At 55.1% G+C, this 17,730-nt stretch overlaps 1 protein-coding gene across 1 annotated transcript; it reads left to right on the top strand.

The window, feature by feature from the left end:
• The first annotated feature begins 324 nt into the window (after positions 1-324).
• On the top strand, positions 325-8,247 carry NDNF (neuron derived neurotrophic factor). The gene is made up of 3 exons (XM_028130246.2): positions 325-512; positions 3,929-4,053; positions 6,328-8,247. The coding sequence occupies exons 1-3, from the start codon at positions 325-327 to the stop codon at positions 7,725-7,727; spliced, it is 1,713 nt and encodes a 570-aa protein (XP_027986047.2). The 3' UTR covers positions 7,728-8,247.
• Positions 8,248-17,730: the final 9,483 nt, after the last annotated feature.

Genomic DNA, 17,730 nt, shown 5'->3' with positions numbered 1-17,730 from the left:
TCACTACCTGAAGGTCTAGCGAGTTCATCACCAACTCCAGGATATACAGGGTGTCCCAAAACTGTATACGCGCACTTTGAGTAATTGTTAAGGCAGGGTTTATTAAAATACATCTCGTTTTCACATTGAGCTACCCGCTGTTAAAGCAGGTGCACATTTTTTGGGACACCCTGTACTTTGGGGGGAAACCCAGCAAAGTCATTGTCAGGATCAGGTGTGTGATCCAAAGTGCGTAAGGCGGCCCTAACCTTCAGAGCTGCAGTGTGGGAGCCTGCCGACCCTTGTCTGCCCGCAGCACTGACGCGCCACTTCCTGTCCCCCAGGATGGCGCCCCTGCCCCTGTGGCTGCTGTGGCTGCTGCTCCCACTCGGCCCGCGGGCCCAGAAGCTGCCCACGCGCGACGAGGAGCTCTTCCAGATGCAGGTCCGCGACAAGGCCTTCTTCCACGACTCCTCGGTGCTCCCGGACGGAGCTGAGATCAGCAGCTACCTCTTCCGGGACACACCTAAGAGGTACCCCTGACACCTCCCTCTCTGCAGGCTCATCGGGGTGTCAGCCAACACGCTGCGCCTGGACGCTTTGTGGTTAACCTCGGGTGGCCTGGCCGTGTCCTCTCAGTGGGAAAAATGCGGAGCCGCTGCCAGTCCTCGGTGGGGGCTCCGGTTCCGGCCCACGGTGACCTTTTGGGTGGGGGGCGATTTTTGCATTTCTTACCTTTGGAATGATTGCTTTCTTTTCTTCAGGACAGAGGAAAATTTCTAAGGCGGGCTCTCTAGGATTAAAATGAGATTCATGAACACACACGATTCTTCAAAGGTGTACGGTTAGTCTTAGAAGGATAACATGACTTTGACCAATATCATCAGATTCTGAAAGAATCAAACCCAACAATGATAAAAACGGACCCTGCTCATTTACCTTCATGCCAGCCTCATCAAACTGGGCTCATGTAGTTCTTCTAAACATTCTGACCTTTAAAAATGATATATCTATGTATATAAAAGCCTAATGACCAGTCGAACAGTCTCTATGATGCATACTGACCACCAGGGGGCAGACGCTCAACGCAGGACCTGACCCCTCGTGGTTAGTGTGCTCCTGCAGCCCCTCCCCCTAGCCAGCCGGCCTCCTGATAGACCTCGATAGCCCGCCAGGCCAAGGGACCCCACCCATGCATGAATTCGTGCACCGGGCCTCTAGTATGTTACATAATTAAGTATATATGTGTATATCCTTCATTAAGCTAGTTATATGTAAAGTTAGTTACTTTGCGGTACCCCAAACCCCTCTCAACCATATTTCAGAAATAGTTTCTCCGTTTAGCTGGGGCGCTCGGGCATTCTGAAGGGAAAGACTGTGTCACACCACCAGTGCCCCATTGTCCAGAGATTGAGGTGCATCAGATCGTTGGGTCATCTTTCTCTTGTCACTTCACTTTTGATTGACAGTGATAATGGGAGTTGGCTCCCTCCCACCGTGCCCCATGTAGCTTGTCACCCTCTGGTCCGCGAATGGTAGCAGAGGGTCAGCATTCCTATGTTGGCGGATGTGGCCTATGGTTTGGGCATCATTTCAGCGCTGCCTGAATGACATCATTTGTTTGAGTGAATGTAATAGATTAGGAGCTGACTCATCAGTAAAATAAAAATAAACAGGATCCCTTTAATGACATCAGAGTGAAGGCCCCAAATGCAAGGATGATGACATTGCAGAGACGCGATGTCCTTCCACTCACCGCTCAGGCTGTGAAACGGGAAAGGGCGTGGGAAACAGCTAGTCACTCAGCTGAATTATTCTCAGCTGAATTCTGGCCGGACACATTTGCTTTTCGAATTATTTGTCTCTTAAAATCTTGGAGTGAGTCAGAATTTTTCTTTAAAAATGATTTTGATTTCCCAAGTGCACCAGTGCCCTGCTCTGTGGTGTTCTTTATTGTTTTTCATATATTTTTATTGATTTCACAGAGGAAGGGAGAGCGAGAGAGGTAGAAACATCAATGATGAGAGAGAATCGTTGATCGGCTGCCTCCTGCATGCCTCCTACTGGGGATCGAGCCTGTATCCCAGGCATGTGCCCTGGCCAGGAATTGACCTCCTGGTTCATAGGTCGACCCTCAACCACTGAGCCACACCGGTCGGGCTGTGACTTTTACTCTAAATGAAAGGAGACACTGTTGGGGGGTTAGAGCAGGGGGAGTGGCGTGTGCTGACGGGTGTTCAAGGATCACTGCCCCAGAAGGGGGTAAATGAGTAGGGGGTCCTGGGAGCAGCAAGGACCAGTCGAAGGCTATCACAGTGCTCAGGCGAGGAGCGGCGTGGGTGGGAGGGTGGCACCGACGGTGCGGCAGAGTGACGGCTCGGGGATGCTGTAAAGGCAGAGCCAGCGGTGTTCCGGGTCAGTTACCTGGAGGGGAGAGGCAGAAGGAGCAAGAAGGATCCTGCGCTGCCCTGAGTGACTGGGAGGTCGGGGGTCACTCAGGAGCAGGGACAGACCTCAGGAGGAGCTGACTGGGGTGAGAATCAGAGTTTGGGTTCCATACCTTCAGTTTAAACTCCCAGTGAACTCTAAGTGAAGATGGCAGGAGATAGTTGTACCCAAATTGAGGTCGGAGTTCAGGCTGACATTTGGGAATGGTTCACATAGAAGAGGAGAAACCACGAGCCCAGTGCGGTCACACAGGAGTGTGCACAGGCGGAGGGGGGTGTGCACAGGCGGAGGGGGTGCGCACAGGTGGCGGGGGGCACGCACAGGTGGAGGAGGGTGCACACAGGCGGAGAGGCGTGCACAGGCGGAGGGGGGCGCGCACAGGCGGAGGGGGGTGTGCACAGGCGGAGGGGGTGCGCACAGGTGGAGGGCAGGGGTGCAGGCACAGGCCCTGTCTGTCCCTGGGTGACCAAGGGCTTGGAAGGTGAGAGGGAACCACAGAGGAGACAGACGGAGTAGAAGCCCATGGTGGTCCCTTTGGAGAGGGTGTGGGTGGTGATGGGGAGAACACAGGGAGGAGGCCCAGGAGGTGCAGGCGCGGGAGGTAACACCGAGGTAGGCTTTGCCAGGGGAGCGAGCAGCTCTGGGCCTGCTGAGCTGGAGGACCGGCTCCTCAGGCAAGGCTCCCGGCTCTGAAACGATGGATGAACCCATCTGCGCTGCTCAGAGGACCGTACGGCACTGTTACAGCCGGGCCACGTGTTCCTCCTTGAAAAGGCGCGCGAGGCTTCGTAAAAAATCAGAGGAAGCAGAGAGCAGGATGTTCTGATTTTTTAAAATTGTTTTAAAATCACTAGGTTATTTAATTCCAACAGAATGTCTTAGTGGCAGAGAATGAGTCTTTCCACTGATTGAAACGCTGATCTTTACTTTTTAAATGTTCTCACGTGGGATTGGTCCCTCTATCCAAAGGCTGTGGGCGGGGGCGCTGTGGGCAAAGGTCGCTGGTGTGGAAGCCGAGCAGCGATCTCGCAGAGACAGACCAGCAGGCTTTCCGAGGGCGCTGCCGGGCGAGGGAGCGTTTGAACAGTGGGTGACTGTCAGGGTGCCCCCGGTCCCTTACAAACAAACCTATTGCCGACGTTCTGGAAAATACCGCACCTGCCGGTCAGCGTGCCTGCGGGCTTCTCTTGGCTGTGCCTTATTGGAATGGCGGGGCCCAGGCTAAATAGCACCCCAAAGAGCTAAGTGTTGGTTCTTCACTCAAGCAGCACCCACGTTACGCGTTTCAGCTCAGCGTCTCTTTATTCCTTCACACGGTGCTGCTGGTAAGCCTGCTGGCGGATTTGGCTGGTGGAGTCCGTGGTTCATGCTGAGAATCGCGGTCCTGTCAGCTGGCCGGTCCCAGTCCCTGTGAAATGAATGGAATTAGCCTGGGGGTTTCCCTGAGCCCGGCGGGCGTCAGAGTGGATCCTCTGTCTGATTGATGGCCCCTCTCCTGCAGGTACTTCTTTGTGGTGGAAGAGGACAACACCCCGCTGTCCGTGACCGTGACCCCCTGTGACACCCCCCTGGAGTGGCGGCTGAGTCTGCAGGAGCTGCCGGAGGAGGCCAGCGGGCAGGGCTCAGGTGAGCACTGGGCAGGACTCAGGGGAGCAGCGGTGTGGGTGGGGGCTCATGAGAGGGGGGGGACTCAGGGGAGCAGCGGGGAGGGCTCAGGGGAGCAGCTGGGGGAGGGCTCAGGGGAGCAGTGGGGGGGGAGGGCTCATGGGAGGGGGGTCTCAGGGGAGCAGGGGGGAGGGCTCAGGGGAGCAGGGGGAGGGCTCAGGGGAGGGGGGGGCTCAGGGAAGCAGGGGGGAGGGCTCGGGAGCAGGGGGGAGGGCTCGGGAGCAGGAGGAGGGCACAGGGGAGCAGGGGGGGCCTCAGGGGAGCAGGAGGGGGAGGGCTCAGGGGAGCGGGGGGGGGGAGGGCTCGGGAGCGGGGGGGGGGAGGGCTCAGGGGAGCGGGGGCGGGGAGGGCTCAGGGGAGCGGGGGGGGGGAGGGCTCAGGGGAGCAGGGGGAGGGCTCAGGGGAGCAGGGGGAGGGCTCAGGGGAGCAGGAGCAGGCCCAGGCCCCACATGGTGGCTGCAGCAAGAAACAGCCTCTCCTCCTGGTGGTGCAAAACGTCAGCGGGGGCGCAGGGGACACTAGAGATTCTCCATGGAGATGAGGGAAGCGGGGGTGGCACCAGAGGGCGGGGTGGCACCAGAGGGCGGGGGTGTCACCAGAGGGCGGGGTGGCACCAGAGGACGGGGTGGCACCAGAGGAGAGGACAGGGTGGCACTGGAGGTCGATGGCCTTGGGGGATGAAAGGTCAGGGAGGCAGGTGGGGGCGGGGGGAGGAGGAGGGGATGTCTGCACCCGCCTCTGGCTGGGGGTTCAGTCCTGCCTGAGCGTGGAGTCCCCCCTGAGGTGAAGAGAACACCCTGGGCTCTGAGCAGGTCTGAGCATCTTCCTGGGACCTGGGCTCTGGGCCTCAGCGCCACAGTGACCGACGGCAGCCGAGGTCACAAACCTCTGTCTCTGGGGCGTAAAGGGTGGCGACGCGGAGACAAGCAAAGGGCGTCCAGCACCTGAGTCCAGGGCGAGAAGAATGGGGTCGGCAGCGGAAGGAGGTGCCGAGGACGGTGACAGGAAGCAGCTAAGACACAGGGCAGGGGAAGAGCCTGCAGGGCCGGGAGGGTGCTGCCGGGCAGGGGCGAGGCATCGGGCGCGAGGGCCACCCTCAGCTGACAGCTCATGAGTGGGGATGAGGCTGAGAGAGAAAACGAATAGTCCTGTGAGGGCTGCTGATCCCAGGGTTTAAATACAGGATCCTACCCCTCCCTGCCCCCTGCAGGGTGAGCTGGGAAAGGGCTTCCCGAGGGGTCTGCTCGCATCCCCACACGGATCTCTGTGGCAGCTGATTTGCTTTCAGCGCCTTCCCCGCATCACTGTGGGACACGTGTTCCCGACATGGGACACGGGTGCTCTTACTGTGCTTCCCACTCTGTACTTTAGGGGGAAATGGTGCCACCCCATCATCTGGTGCCACCCGCCCCCACCTGCCTCCCTGACCTTTCATTCCCCCGGCACCAACAAAGGGAGATTAGCGAGGGGCAGGCCGTCGGATGCGGCTGAAGGGATGATCCCGTCCCTAGGCAGATGGCGGGCGGGGCTCTCGCTCAGAGGGCTGCAGGCTGTGACCTACAAATTCCACTCATCGGAGTCTCTCCTGAGAAAGAATTTAAAACCACCGCAGCCTCACACATCTCACAGCACCACCTATGACGGTCAGATTTACCCACAGTCTTATCCTCAGGCTGTAGTCTTACGTGAGGAAAACAGGATTCAGAAATGGAGGTTTGTCTAGAGGCATGCACACATGAAGAAGAATGTGATTCGGTGACAAAGAAAAATGAGGGTGAGAAATATGTTAAAAAACGAAGACTGGATGGGAATAGCCCAAAATCTTCATAAAGGGCTGCTCAGGGGCCCTGACTAGAATGTCTTTTTATTTTTTAAAAATATGTTTTTATTGTTTTCAGAGAGGAAGGGAGAGGAGAGAGAGAGAAACATCAATGATGAGAGAGAATCATCTATCGGCTGCCTCCTGCACGCCCCCCACTGGGGATCGAGTCCACAACCCAGGCATGTGGCCTGGTCAGAATCGGACAGTGACCTCCTGGCTCATAGATCGTCGCTCTGTCCACGGAACCAAACCATCCAGGGCGACTGGGAGGGTTTTTTCAATCTTGTTCTGTGTGTCCCAGTTCTCTGCTGGCAACAGGCATTGCTATGACGTTGAACACGGGGGTCTTGAGCCCGCGGTTTGCAGGCAGCCGCGAGCCGGGCCCTGACGGTCGCCTCTGCTCTGTCTTCCAGGCGAGCAGGAGCCGGAGCCGCTGGAGCAGCAGAGGCCGCAGGCCACGCACGAGGCGGGCGCCGAGCTGCTCTCCTACCAAGGCAACGACGTGGAGTCCTTCGTGTCGGCCGGCGCCCCCGCCGGGCTGTACCGGCTGGAGCTGCTGTCCACGGAGAAGGACGCGCACTTCCGAGTCTACGCCACCACCACGCCCGCGTCCGACCAGCCCTACCCGGAGCTGCCCTACGACCCCCGGGTGGACGTCACGGCCCTGGGCCGCACCACGGCCACGCTGGCCTGGAAGCCGAGCCCCACGGCCTCGCGGCTGCAGCAGCCCGTGCAGTACTGTGTGGTCGTCAGCCGGGAGCACAACTTCAAGAGCCTGTGTGCCGTGGAGGCGAAGCTGAGCGCGGACGACGCCTTCATGACGGCCCCGAAGCCCGGCCTGGACTTCAGCCCCTTCGACTTCGCCCACTTCGGGTTCCCGCCGGGGAACCCCGGCAAGGAGCGCGGCCCCCGGGCCAGGCCGCCCCCCAGGCTGGGCCGGGCGGCGCACTCGCGGCCCCAGGCCGACCTCCAGAAGGTCTGCATCGGAAACAAGAACATCTTCACCGTCTCGGACCTGAAGCCCGGCACGCAGTACTACTTCGACGTGTTCGTGGCCAACAGCCGCAGCAACACGAGCACGGCCTACGTGGGCACCTTCGCCAGGACCAGGGAGGAGGCCGCGCAGAAGACGGTGGAGCTGAAGGACGGGAAGGTGACCGACGTGTTCGTGAAAAGGCGGGGGGCCAAGCTGCTGCGGTTCGCCCCCGTCTCCTCCCACCAGAAGGTGGCCTTCTTCGTCCACTCCTGCCTGGACGCCGTGCAGGTCCAGGTGCGCCGAGACGGGAAGCTGGTTCTGTCCCAGAGCGTGGAGGGCGTGCGGCAGTTCCTGCTCCGGGGCAGGCCCAAGGCCAAGTACCTCCTCCGGCTGAAGGGCAGCAGGAAGGGGGCGTCGGTGCTGAAGGTCCTGGCGAGCACGCGGCCCGGCAAGCACGCCTTCCCGTCCCTCCCCGAGGACACGCGGATCAAAGCCTTCGACAGGCTGCGCACCTGCTCGTCGGCCACCGTGGCCTGGCTGGGCACCCAGGAGAGGAGCAAGTTCTGCATCTACAAGAAGGAGGTGGGCGACACCTACAGCGACAGCCGGAGGAGGAGAGAGCAGAACCAGTGCCTGGGGCCGGACACGAGGGAGAAGTCGGAGAAGGTGCTGTGCAAGTACTTCCACAGCCGGAACCCACAGAGGGCGGTGACCACGGAGATCGTCCGCGGCCTCCAGCCGGGCAGAGCCTACCTGCTGGACGTGTACCTCGTGGGGCACGGCGGGCACTCCGTCAAGTACCAGAGCAAAGTCGTCAAAACCCGCAGGGTCTGCTAGTGACCTGGGTGCAGGTGCGTCACGTGGACCTGTCCCGGGGCCTCCGGGAGAGACGCGAGTGCCCGCCGCTGAGCGCGAGAGAGGGGGTCCCCTCGAGAGGGGAGACTGGTCCTCGCGTGCCCAGGGTGCCTGGTGTGTGACGTCACAGACGGACCCCCCGAAGGAGCCGCCATCCCCGCTCTGACCACTGCATGAACTGCTTCTAAATTATTTTATTACCTGAAAGTTTAAAAGATGCCACTCATTGCACACATCCCCAAAATGCAAGCCAGTCCTCTCGATAGATGCTAGGATATATCGATATAAATTATTTTATAAAGTCTTGTTTTAAATGTCGGTGTGTCTATGATCGTAAACTATTCAAGTCTCCTGTTAACGTGCAGATCGGATCTAAGTCTACGATGTGGACGGCGCCCCGGTCAGCTGTATTGTACATGCTTCTCTGTTGAGTGGGTTGTTGAAGTGCTGTATGTATCTCCTGTGCAGAGTTGACACATTATATCCATGTACATAAAATTAAAGATATTAGAGTATATTCTGCTCATTTTCCCAAGCAGCTACGTTGGTGTATTCAGTTAATGTCTGTCCCCCGAGCCGCGCCCTTATGCACTTTGCACCGGGCCTGACCCTTTTTGGATAAAGACATGGCGCGTCTCCCAGAAGTCGCCATGGCATTGGAGACGGGTATCACGGTTCGCGCTTGGACATTGAACAGCGCGCAGTGTGAGCACTGAGAGAGTCCGGAGGACTGGTTTTCACGGAACAGGACGAGCCAAGCACTGCGGCTCCGAGTGCCCAGCAGCTCGTCCTGAACAGCCCGGTACATCTCTGTTGAAAATAAGCTCCTCCTTTAAGTACAAACGTGGGTACTTCCACGTGTTTTCTGTGTGCGTGTAATGAGTAACGGGGGACGCCAGAAGCGGCTGTTCTCTAACATCAACAGTCCGCTACTTCTCCCTTTGGTTTCTCATGAACCTTTAAAAAGCAATTTAGATGTCAGACAAAGCTGAGGCACGAGTGACCGCGTCCGCGTGTCAGAGGCGCTGGAAGGCCAGTCCGAGGTGGTCTCGTTCTCCGCACGTGCTGTACGCGAGGCCGTGAGAACCAGGACTCGGACGGGGCGGGACCTGCAGGCGCCTGAGTTTTGTGGCTTTAGGAACACCTGTTCCTGCCCCATTAGGTGGGGCGGACTCAGGTCAGATGACATTACAAGCTCCCTTCCATCAGGAGACATTGTCCTGGGGGAACTGCGGTTCTCAGTTACAGAGTGTTTCTGGAGCTCCAGGTGGAGACAGGCATAACCCTTCGCGGCTCCTTGTCCCCCACGTGCCGGCTCCACCTTCCCCAGGGGTGAGCACAGGTGCGTTGCGTGCGGGGCAGGTGGCTCTGGCCCAGGGGGTGTGAGTGCTGGTCCTCACGACAGATGCCCTGCCCTCTTAGGAGCAAACGCCCCCTCTCCCCGCGCCCCCCCTCCCGGTCCCCTATCAGCGTGGACCATCCAACTCGTCCATGTTGAGACCAAATCAAAATGTGTCCCGTGTGTCTGCAAAACAGCAGTGACACCTGAAATCACCTTTTATAAGGACGTGTGTAACCAGCCTAGAAAAACTTGGTTGGTTGAAAGTAAGCATTCAAAATTGATAGTGTCCCAGCGATGTTCTCTCCTAAATTATGAGCATGGTGCCTTTGGAAGGGGGATCCATGGTCTCCCATGACTCACAAATACGTTCTGACCCAGCAGAGCGCTAAATCCACTCCAGTGAACCGCCTTACGGCAGCTTCCGAAGGTGGCAGGCTCCACGCTCAGCCGGCCCGGGAACCAGGCCAAGTCAATTTCACCGAGTTGGCGTCTCCAGCCGCTGCGATGGTGGTTGCTACATTCTCTGGATAAATCCAGGCATTCTTTCATGCCCCAGTGAAGTTTACTTTTTAAAAATGGTAGGAAAATTAGAGACACGTTGTGAAACTGCTGTCACTCATAAAGAAAGAGAGAAAACCTATTAACAATAAAGCTCCATTACTCACTAATGTGCTGAGGTTTTAGGAGCTCACAGGTGAACTGAGGACAAGAGGGAAAGATTGGTTCCTAATTAACGAAAGAACTAGAAAGTAGCTACTGCGAGAACACACCCCCTCGTGTTCACGGAGCTGAGGTGTGTGTGTGGAGAACAGGGTACGAGAGCCCTGTTGGGACGGGCGGAGCACAGTCTGAGCACACACTCAAGTGCACCCCTTCATTTTTTAAAAATATATTTTATTGATTTTTACAGAGAGGAAGGGAGAGGGATAGAGAGTTAGAAACATCAATGAGAGAGAAACATGGATCAGCTGCCTCCTGCACACCCCCTACTGGGGATGTGCCCGCAATCAAGGTACATGCCCTTGACCAGAATCGAACCTGGGACCTTTCAGTCCACAGGCCGACCCTCTATCCACTGAGCCAAACCAATTAGTTAGGGCTCCTTCATTTTTCAGGTGCAAAAAGAGACGACCAGAGAAGTACAAATAGAAATACTCATAGTCAAAACAGACAAGTGGTGGAATTGCCCAGGCTCCAAGATCCTTGCTGGAATATAAGTCAGTTCTTAGGGGGGAAAGTCACTTGATCGTTTTCCAAAAGGAAACAAACGTTTTGCCTTCTTGTTGATGTCAAAGCAACCGATCCTTAAAGCCCATTTCGGATTTCCTTAAGGGTGTGTGTACAGCCTATAACTGATAACTGCAAACTGGTAAGAAAAAAATCGAATGGTTTTTATTTTTATTTTTTATTATTGGTTTCAGAGAGGGAGAGAGAGAGAGACATCAATGATAAGAGAATCATTGATTGGCTGCCTCCTGCACGCCCCCCCCCTGGGGATCAAGCCCACAAACCGGGCATGTGCCCTGACTGAGAATCGAACCATGACCTCCTGGTTCAGAGGCTGATGCTCAACCACTGAGCCAGGCGGCCGAGCTCAAATGGTTGTTTTCAGAGACAGAGTCTTCTAATCTAGGTCTGCATGCACACAGACTTGAGGCTAGACGGTCATTAGTTGCTTAAATGATAGCCCTGTATCTTTTAAATCTAAACTATTCAGAATCAATAAAAATGATAGCAGATGACTTTCTTGGTTAAATTACTTTACCATCAATGTCTAGATGATTTTTTAAACATGCATTGAAGGGTTCGTGCTGGGAAGGACACAGCGTCCCTTATTTCTGCTATTCAGAGCACATTTGAAAAATCATGATTTTTGGAACGCTGAGAAGCCAAATGAAGTGACTGCAATAAAATCGTCGCTTAGATGAACTCCAGGGCTTGAAATCAGCCTAATGGCTCTTAATAACTTGGGAGGTTCAGACACCGTCAATGAAAACAGTTTCTTTCATGCACAACTCGTGGGATTTGATGGACCTGTAACCAATCAGAATCTCTTTCGTACCAACCAGCCCCTCGCAGGGACCACCGCGTCCACAGCCTCATTTTTTAAAAGTGTGTTTTTATTGATTTTAGAGAGAAAGGAAGGGAGAGGGAGAGAGCTAGAAACATCAATGAGAAACAGCCTCTGTTGACTGCCTCTCGCATGCCCCCTGCTGGGGATCAAGCTCAGCCACCTGGGCATGTGCCCTGACAGGGATGGACCCATCGGTCGGTGACTGATGCCTGGGATGACACTCAGTTCACGGAGCCACACCGGCAGGCATGGCCTTGTTTTCTACGTGAGGAAACAGGCCCAGTGCGAGCAGAACCCCGATTCCTGTGCCCCCAGGTTAACATTCCCTCCAAAAAGCCACAGCGGCTCACCTGGGTGCACCTCTGTCTCTGCTCACGGGCTGGCGTCAAAGCAGAACCAAATCCTAACCGGCATCGACCTTGAAGAACGAGATCCGTGGCACTTGCAAAGCCACTCCCTCGGTACAAAGCATGTACCGTGATTGCGGGCACATCCCCAGTAGGAGGGTGTGCAGGAGGCAGCTGATCGGTGTTTCTCTCTCATCGATGTTTTTAACTCTCTATCCCTCTCCCTTCTTCTCTGTAAAAATCAATAAAATATATTTTTAAAAAATGAAGGGGTGCACTTGAGTGTGTGCTCAGACTGTGCTCCCTCATGCCCCCCTTGACATGGTGGGATGCTGAGAAATCCGGCTGGGAGCTGGCCCTGGGGTGTCCCCTCATGAGGGCCCGAGGGAAGGGGCGCTGGCGGGCTCAGCCGCCTGCGTGTGCTGGTCCGTGGGACCTGGGCTCTGCACACTCACGCCGTGTTCTCCCCAGAGCTCCGGCCAGAAAAGCAAACTGGTTCATCCGGGCCTTTCCTGCTATGTTGAAGGGGGACAGTGGGAGGGGGCAGAGAGGAGATGAGAAGGGTATAGTCCTCACGCATTTCTTTCCCAGAGGGGCCTGTGAGGTCGAACGTAGCTCAACTGCATAAGGTTTGGGATTCTGCCCGACACCCAGCCTTCGCCGGGAAATTTGACCTTAACCACCATCTGCTCATCGCCGGTGGGGGGGCTCTGTTGGTTGGGGCAGCGTCCCCTACGCCCGAAAGGTTTTGGGTTCGGTCCCGGGTCAGTCTGGGCACGTAGGGGAGGCAACCGATCGATGCCTCTCTCTCTCTCTCTCCCTGCCTCTCTCTCTAAAGTAAATAAACATGTCCTCGGGTGAGGAGTTTTAAAAAATGAGTAATTATCATTGTCTCCCACTGATAGACACTCTCGTTTCCTGGGAACAGTGGGCCGTGTATCTGGGGAAGATTTCCTTCATTTCTGTTTGTTTACTTTGCTCCTCAATTTTGAGAAACAAACTTCATAATCAGTGTTCAAAGAGGAAGTTAATTAGAAGGGCTTTTCATATCCACCCCCAGAGCTCTTTCAAAGATATTTTTAAATATTCAAAGTGGAAAAGAGACAGAAGGCCTCCGGCGATAAACAGCGGGCTCCGAGACCGAAGCGTGGGGCGCAGGCACGGTCCCGGGGCGCGGGCATTGGTCGGACACTAATAAGATGGGGTGGCCCCGGCCGTCCCACGGTGAGAGAGGGAGGAACTTCGAGCAGAGGGGCCGTTGGGTCCTAGAAAAGACCCATTAGAAACAGAAATAAGAGTAAATGTTCTCAGCGTCCCCTCATGCCGCAGGGCCGCACTTCGGGAGAGCTGAGGATGTGCTGAAACTCGTTAGGAATGTGGTGTCCAGAGGCTCTGACCAGGGGCACGTCGAGCCTCCGCGGACACAGAGGTGCCCCAAGCCTGCAGAATGCGGAGCAAGTGGCTGAGGGGAGACTCGGCTGTAAAACAGAGACAGGGCCGGCGGGTGTTGCTATGGGCGATGAGATCCTGTCAGAACCGCCTACAAAAAATAACCATCTTACGACTAAGAGGTGGGATGAATGTGTTGCTTCGAGTCCAGAATTATTGTCAGAAACTGGTGAATTTTAAGCAGAAATTTAAAGACATCTGCCGTCTCTCTCTTCTTGGTAAGCAACCTGCCAAGATGAATATCCAAATAAGCAAATATCCATTTCTTGTCCGTAGTCAGTTCTTCACGTCGTCCTTCCAACTTCTGAAATAGGGAGGCACAGGGTGATAGACATAAGATATAGGTACTTGACAAGACCCCGCAATGTCCATAGTCAGTTATAACTGGGACAGGGCTTTGCTCGGAGAGAAATTGTTTGTAATCAACAGAACCAAGTATATTAATGCCCAGTGGGGGGGAGGACCTGTTCAGTCCCGTCCCTCCCTGTGGGATAACTCGGACCCGTGAGAGGAGGTGGTCTGTGCACGCCTCTCCCACAGGCTGGAGAGCTGTGCACGCCCGTCAAGGAGCGGCTTGCAGAGGCCGAGGGGACCCTGGACAGCCATAGCCACAGCCACCGTGGCCTCTGCCGGGGCCGAGCTGCGCTCTCCGCGGACCCCGGGGCTAACGGGAGTGGCTGTGGCTCAGCCCCTAGGACTTACAAGCAGCCCTGGTGACATTGAACACGTCTGGCTTTTTCCAGACGGAGCGAGAACTTTATTGAGGCAGGTGAGGAGGCAAGTGAGACAAACAAGCATACGTCTGTTTCGTAACTGACCAAATGCAACTCCACCGGTTTTGTTACAGTAAAACTTCAGTTTAAAAACATGTTTTTAAAGAAATCCCGGGCTCCTTTAGCCGGCTTTTTAAGTGGTAGGATTGAATACCCCCTCCCTGTTAAATAAAGCTTAACGCTTTTCCTCAACTGAAGAGGCCAACATCCAAATCAGAGGTTGTCGAATTTTGCCTTTTTCCATCACGCACACGGCCCCGGATTCCTGCGGGTGATCCACGCGTGATCTTCGGGTCTGGAAAAGGTGGCAAAGGTATGAAGCCAGGGTGAGGCCGCAGCATTAACATTTAAATTACCCCTGTTTTGTCACGTTCCCTTGACTCATGGGGGAGCTGTGTGCTGAGCAAACTTGACCGCCCCAAACCCTGTGCGCCAGGGCCCGGGCACGCGTCGCAGGAGCGGGGCTGAAGCTGCAGTAGATGCTCCGGTCCGAGTTCCCGGCGCCGAAGCACACGGGATGCTTATGCTCTGCTGTGGGAACACTGGCAGGACGGCGCTTCCGGTTCAATATCGCTGAGGACGCCGGCCAGTCATTACCTGTCATGGTGGCTGACCGAGGGCAGAAAGAGGAGAACGCTTCCACTGCGCTTTCTCCTCTCTGCTGCAGCAATGGGAGCCGGGACAGCGAGGCGAGTGGAGGAGCGGACTTGGGCGCCAGTGCTTTTAACTTCCGTGCCTTGAGCGATCTTATTGGAAATGAGGAGGGGATGACGGCTGAGATGCCTTTTGGAAAAGTGGGGAAACTGAGGACTTGAAGCCGACAGCCAGCCAGGCCTGCGGAGTACCGCTCTGGAGCCCCAATGACTCTGAGAGGAATTCATTGGTGTTATTCTCAGTGAACAGCCGCGGAACCAAAGCACCGAGGAGTCCGGCCTGGGCGCCAGGTCGCCGAGTGAGTGCCCGTGGGCGCCTCTGGCTCCGGGTGTCTCTCCGCCGCCACCTGCCTGGCCCTGGGCTCTCGTGCGTGTTAGTGAAGCGGAATTTCCCGCAAGGGAACCCAGGAGGGGCAGATAGACAAGAGGGGGAGGGAGATTAAATGTTTTCAGAGCTTGGTCTAGACACACCAATAGTGATCACTGGCGTGGGTAAGCGTGGAGGGCCAGAGACAGAAGAGAAATCATTCCGGAAGCTGGCTAAGTTCCTGCGACCACACCGAGTGTCCATTGTCCTGGTGTCCGTGCTCTACCACGACCTTGCTTGGTATTTGCTCATGATATAGAATTTGCTGTAATGCTTACATGTAATATAATGTGTCTGTAATAGGATGCCAATAAACCTTTATTTAATGCTTTTGTGTTTTCTGGTTTGGGTTCTGCTTTGCCATTGTTTTGCCTTCTTTTGTCATTTTTTTTTCTTTTAATCTTATGTGGAAAGTATTCCATAGGTCTCCCCCCAACACCCGCCCCCCCCTCATTAATCTCTTTGTCATGGTTTTTTAAAGGCAGGTAGTTACTGAGCCTCATGACGTCTGGCCCTGAGCTGCAGTTACATCCTAAACGGAGGCGTTGTGTTGCTAACCCCCTGACAACTTTGAGAGGTAGATGCTGTTATTGCCCACACGTCACCGACGAGGAAACCAAATGTCAGAGAGGTTAAGTCACGTCCCCAGCGTCACACAGCGAATGAGGGTGCAGCCCAGGGCCCAGCCCAGGGCTCCAGGGAGAGCCAGGGAATGCGATGAGTCTCAGTCCCTGCCTGGGGGGCGGGGCTCGGGCTGTGCTCCCGGAACCTGTGGGTGCAAGTTCACCTTTAAAATCTGCGGACTTGTGCTCACTGTTTTAAGCCCTTGCTTCTGGCATGGGAAGTACTTGCTGCCGATGGTTTCCCGGTTCCCTTCAGGACACCTTTGTTCCCTGCAAATGCTTCCTACGTCCTTGGCCTGAGGAAGCTCGCCCAGCCCTGCCCAGTTCCCGGCTGCAGGCTGGTGAACCCGCCTTGCCCGGGGCAGGTGTACAGGCAGCGGGGCCCAGGCCTCCCCTCAGAGGCCAGCGTCAGCGGCCGTGGCCGTGTGGCTGACCCTCTCCTGCTCTTCCTGGGACAGGGCGAAGGGGAGCAGGGCCCTGGTACCCCCTTTCCACTTCCACTTCAAAAATAGATTTTCCTAATTCCTACAGCAAGCACGTCAAACCAAAGGCTACCACGGGCCAAGTACACAAGGTGTGCATATATGTGGCTGCAAAAAAACAAACGTTTCAATGTTCATAGAAACGGAGGTTTATTTCAATAGAGACATGCTGAATACAAAGGGATAAATGAGTCATTGTTAAAATAATAGAACATTTTAATAAAATTTTATATTTTTTCTTGAACATTCACTTACCAGACACTGAATAACTGCACAAATTAATAAGCGTAACGCAAATAAATCTATTTTCTTGTTCTCCAAAAGTGAAGTATTTCCTGTTGCACACACCAAACAAGTCAGTCCAAGACTAATGACGTGGCCATCAGCTGCTGAAATATTCGCTGCCAGTATTTGTGGAGAGAAATGGTGCGCCTGCGTGTAAGTCGCGAAAGGGAAATGAATGCAACACGGTTATAGTAATGAGTCATTAGCGAACACTGTAGTTCGTTATTAACCCTTTGCACTCGCTTGCTTTTTTCTCAATTCCTTTATTCTAATGTTAACCGTGTCGAGTCACACTCGACATCCAAGTGCAAACGGTTAATAATTATGTATAACAGAATATTGTAAAAATTAAGTTACGAAATTTTTATTAAACCATTTCTTACGTCCGTTACATTGGCTGGGCTGCAAAAATATTTCATTGTGGGCTGCATTATTGAGAGTTTGACATGCAATAATGTTGTCCTACAGTAATGTTGTTTAAAAATGGTATCAGCAAACACAACACGAAATGTGAGCCTTCCTCTAATTCCATTCTCCAAAGAAAACGACAGCGATCTGCTTGCATTCCCTGCACATAAACCAATACTTACCATCATTCGTTGGGATCAAATGGAGAACGACAACAAACACAGTTTGCCTCTGGGTTTTCTCCTTGAACTTGCTGTTTGGCCCACGTTCCATGACGCCGGGCCTCATTTTCTTTTTTTAAACATTGGCTCTTCCTGGACGTTTGTTCTGATGTGCAACGTGCATGTCAGTGTGAGCACATGGTGAGAGCACATGTCGGTTACACGTGAAGCCGTCCTCAATCCCAGCAGACCGTCCCCTGCGTCCCCTGTGGTCACTGTTGCGCCTGAGCTTCCTCTCCGTGACCTGACACTCGCCAGGCCCTGGGGAACCATCGCAGGCCGATCGCCAGCGCCCTCCTGGCCGGGCCACAGTCCAGCTTAGGCAGGAATTCTGGGAGTCAGTTTAGCAGCACCCCGCCTTGGTAGCTGGTAACCCTCCATATCTGACTGAACCCCGCACCCCTCCCCCCGCAGGCACTTTCTGCTCCCCCTGCCTGCCTCCAGCAAGGAGCCTGCGAGGTCAGGTGCGCAGGGATGGCTAGACTCTCGGTCAGCTTCTGTCTGCGGACCCATCCCCACCCTGCTCGTGCCCAGAGATCCCCACGTGTTTTGTCCAGCCGACCTGTCTGCCCTCCCGCAGAGCCCACGGCAGCGCCCCAGCCTCCTGCGCCGTGGCCTCCCCGTGGAACAGGTGGCAGCACAGCCTCTCTGTCACGTAATCAAACGCGTCCAGACTTTGCTGCCTCCCCAGCACCCCTGGGAGGGATCCCCCGAAAGAGGGACTGTTGCTAAGGAACAATGCACACGGGTTCTAAGAACCAGATAACTAGATCCAAGGTGAATTCAGAGAACGTGACCGGGCCGGTGTGAGGGATTCTCTGTTAACTTCTGTCCTCAGCGCTGCGTGGGGTGGGGTGTGCTGCTAAGCAGGTCCACCTTCGGCAAGTACAGCTGGCGCTCCAGGTTGAAACTGACCCCAAGTCCATGTGACACAGAGGGGGGTTCCACGCAGGTCATCCGG

The sequence above is a fragment of the Eptesicus fuscus genome, chromosome 6 (genome assembly GCF_027574615.1).
Source record: "Eptesicus fuscus isolate TK198812 chromosome 6, DD_ASM_mEF_20220401, whole genome shotgun sequence".
NCBI lineage: Eukaryota > Metazoa > Chordata > Mammalia > Chiroptera > Vespertilionidae > Eptesicus > Eptesicus fuscus.
Note: the sequence above shows the minus strand (reverse complement) of the source record. Positions and strands in the feature narration are given on the sequence as shown.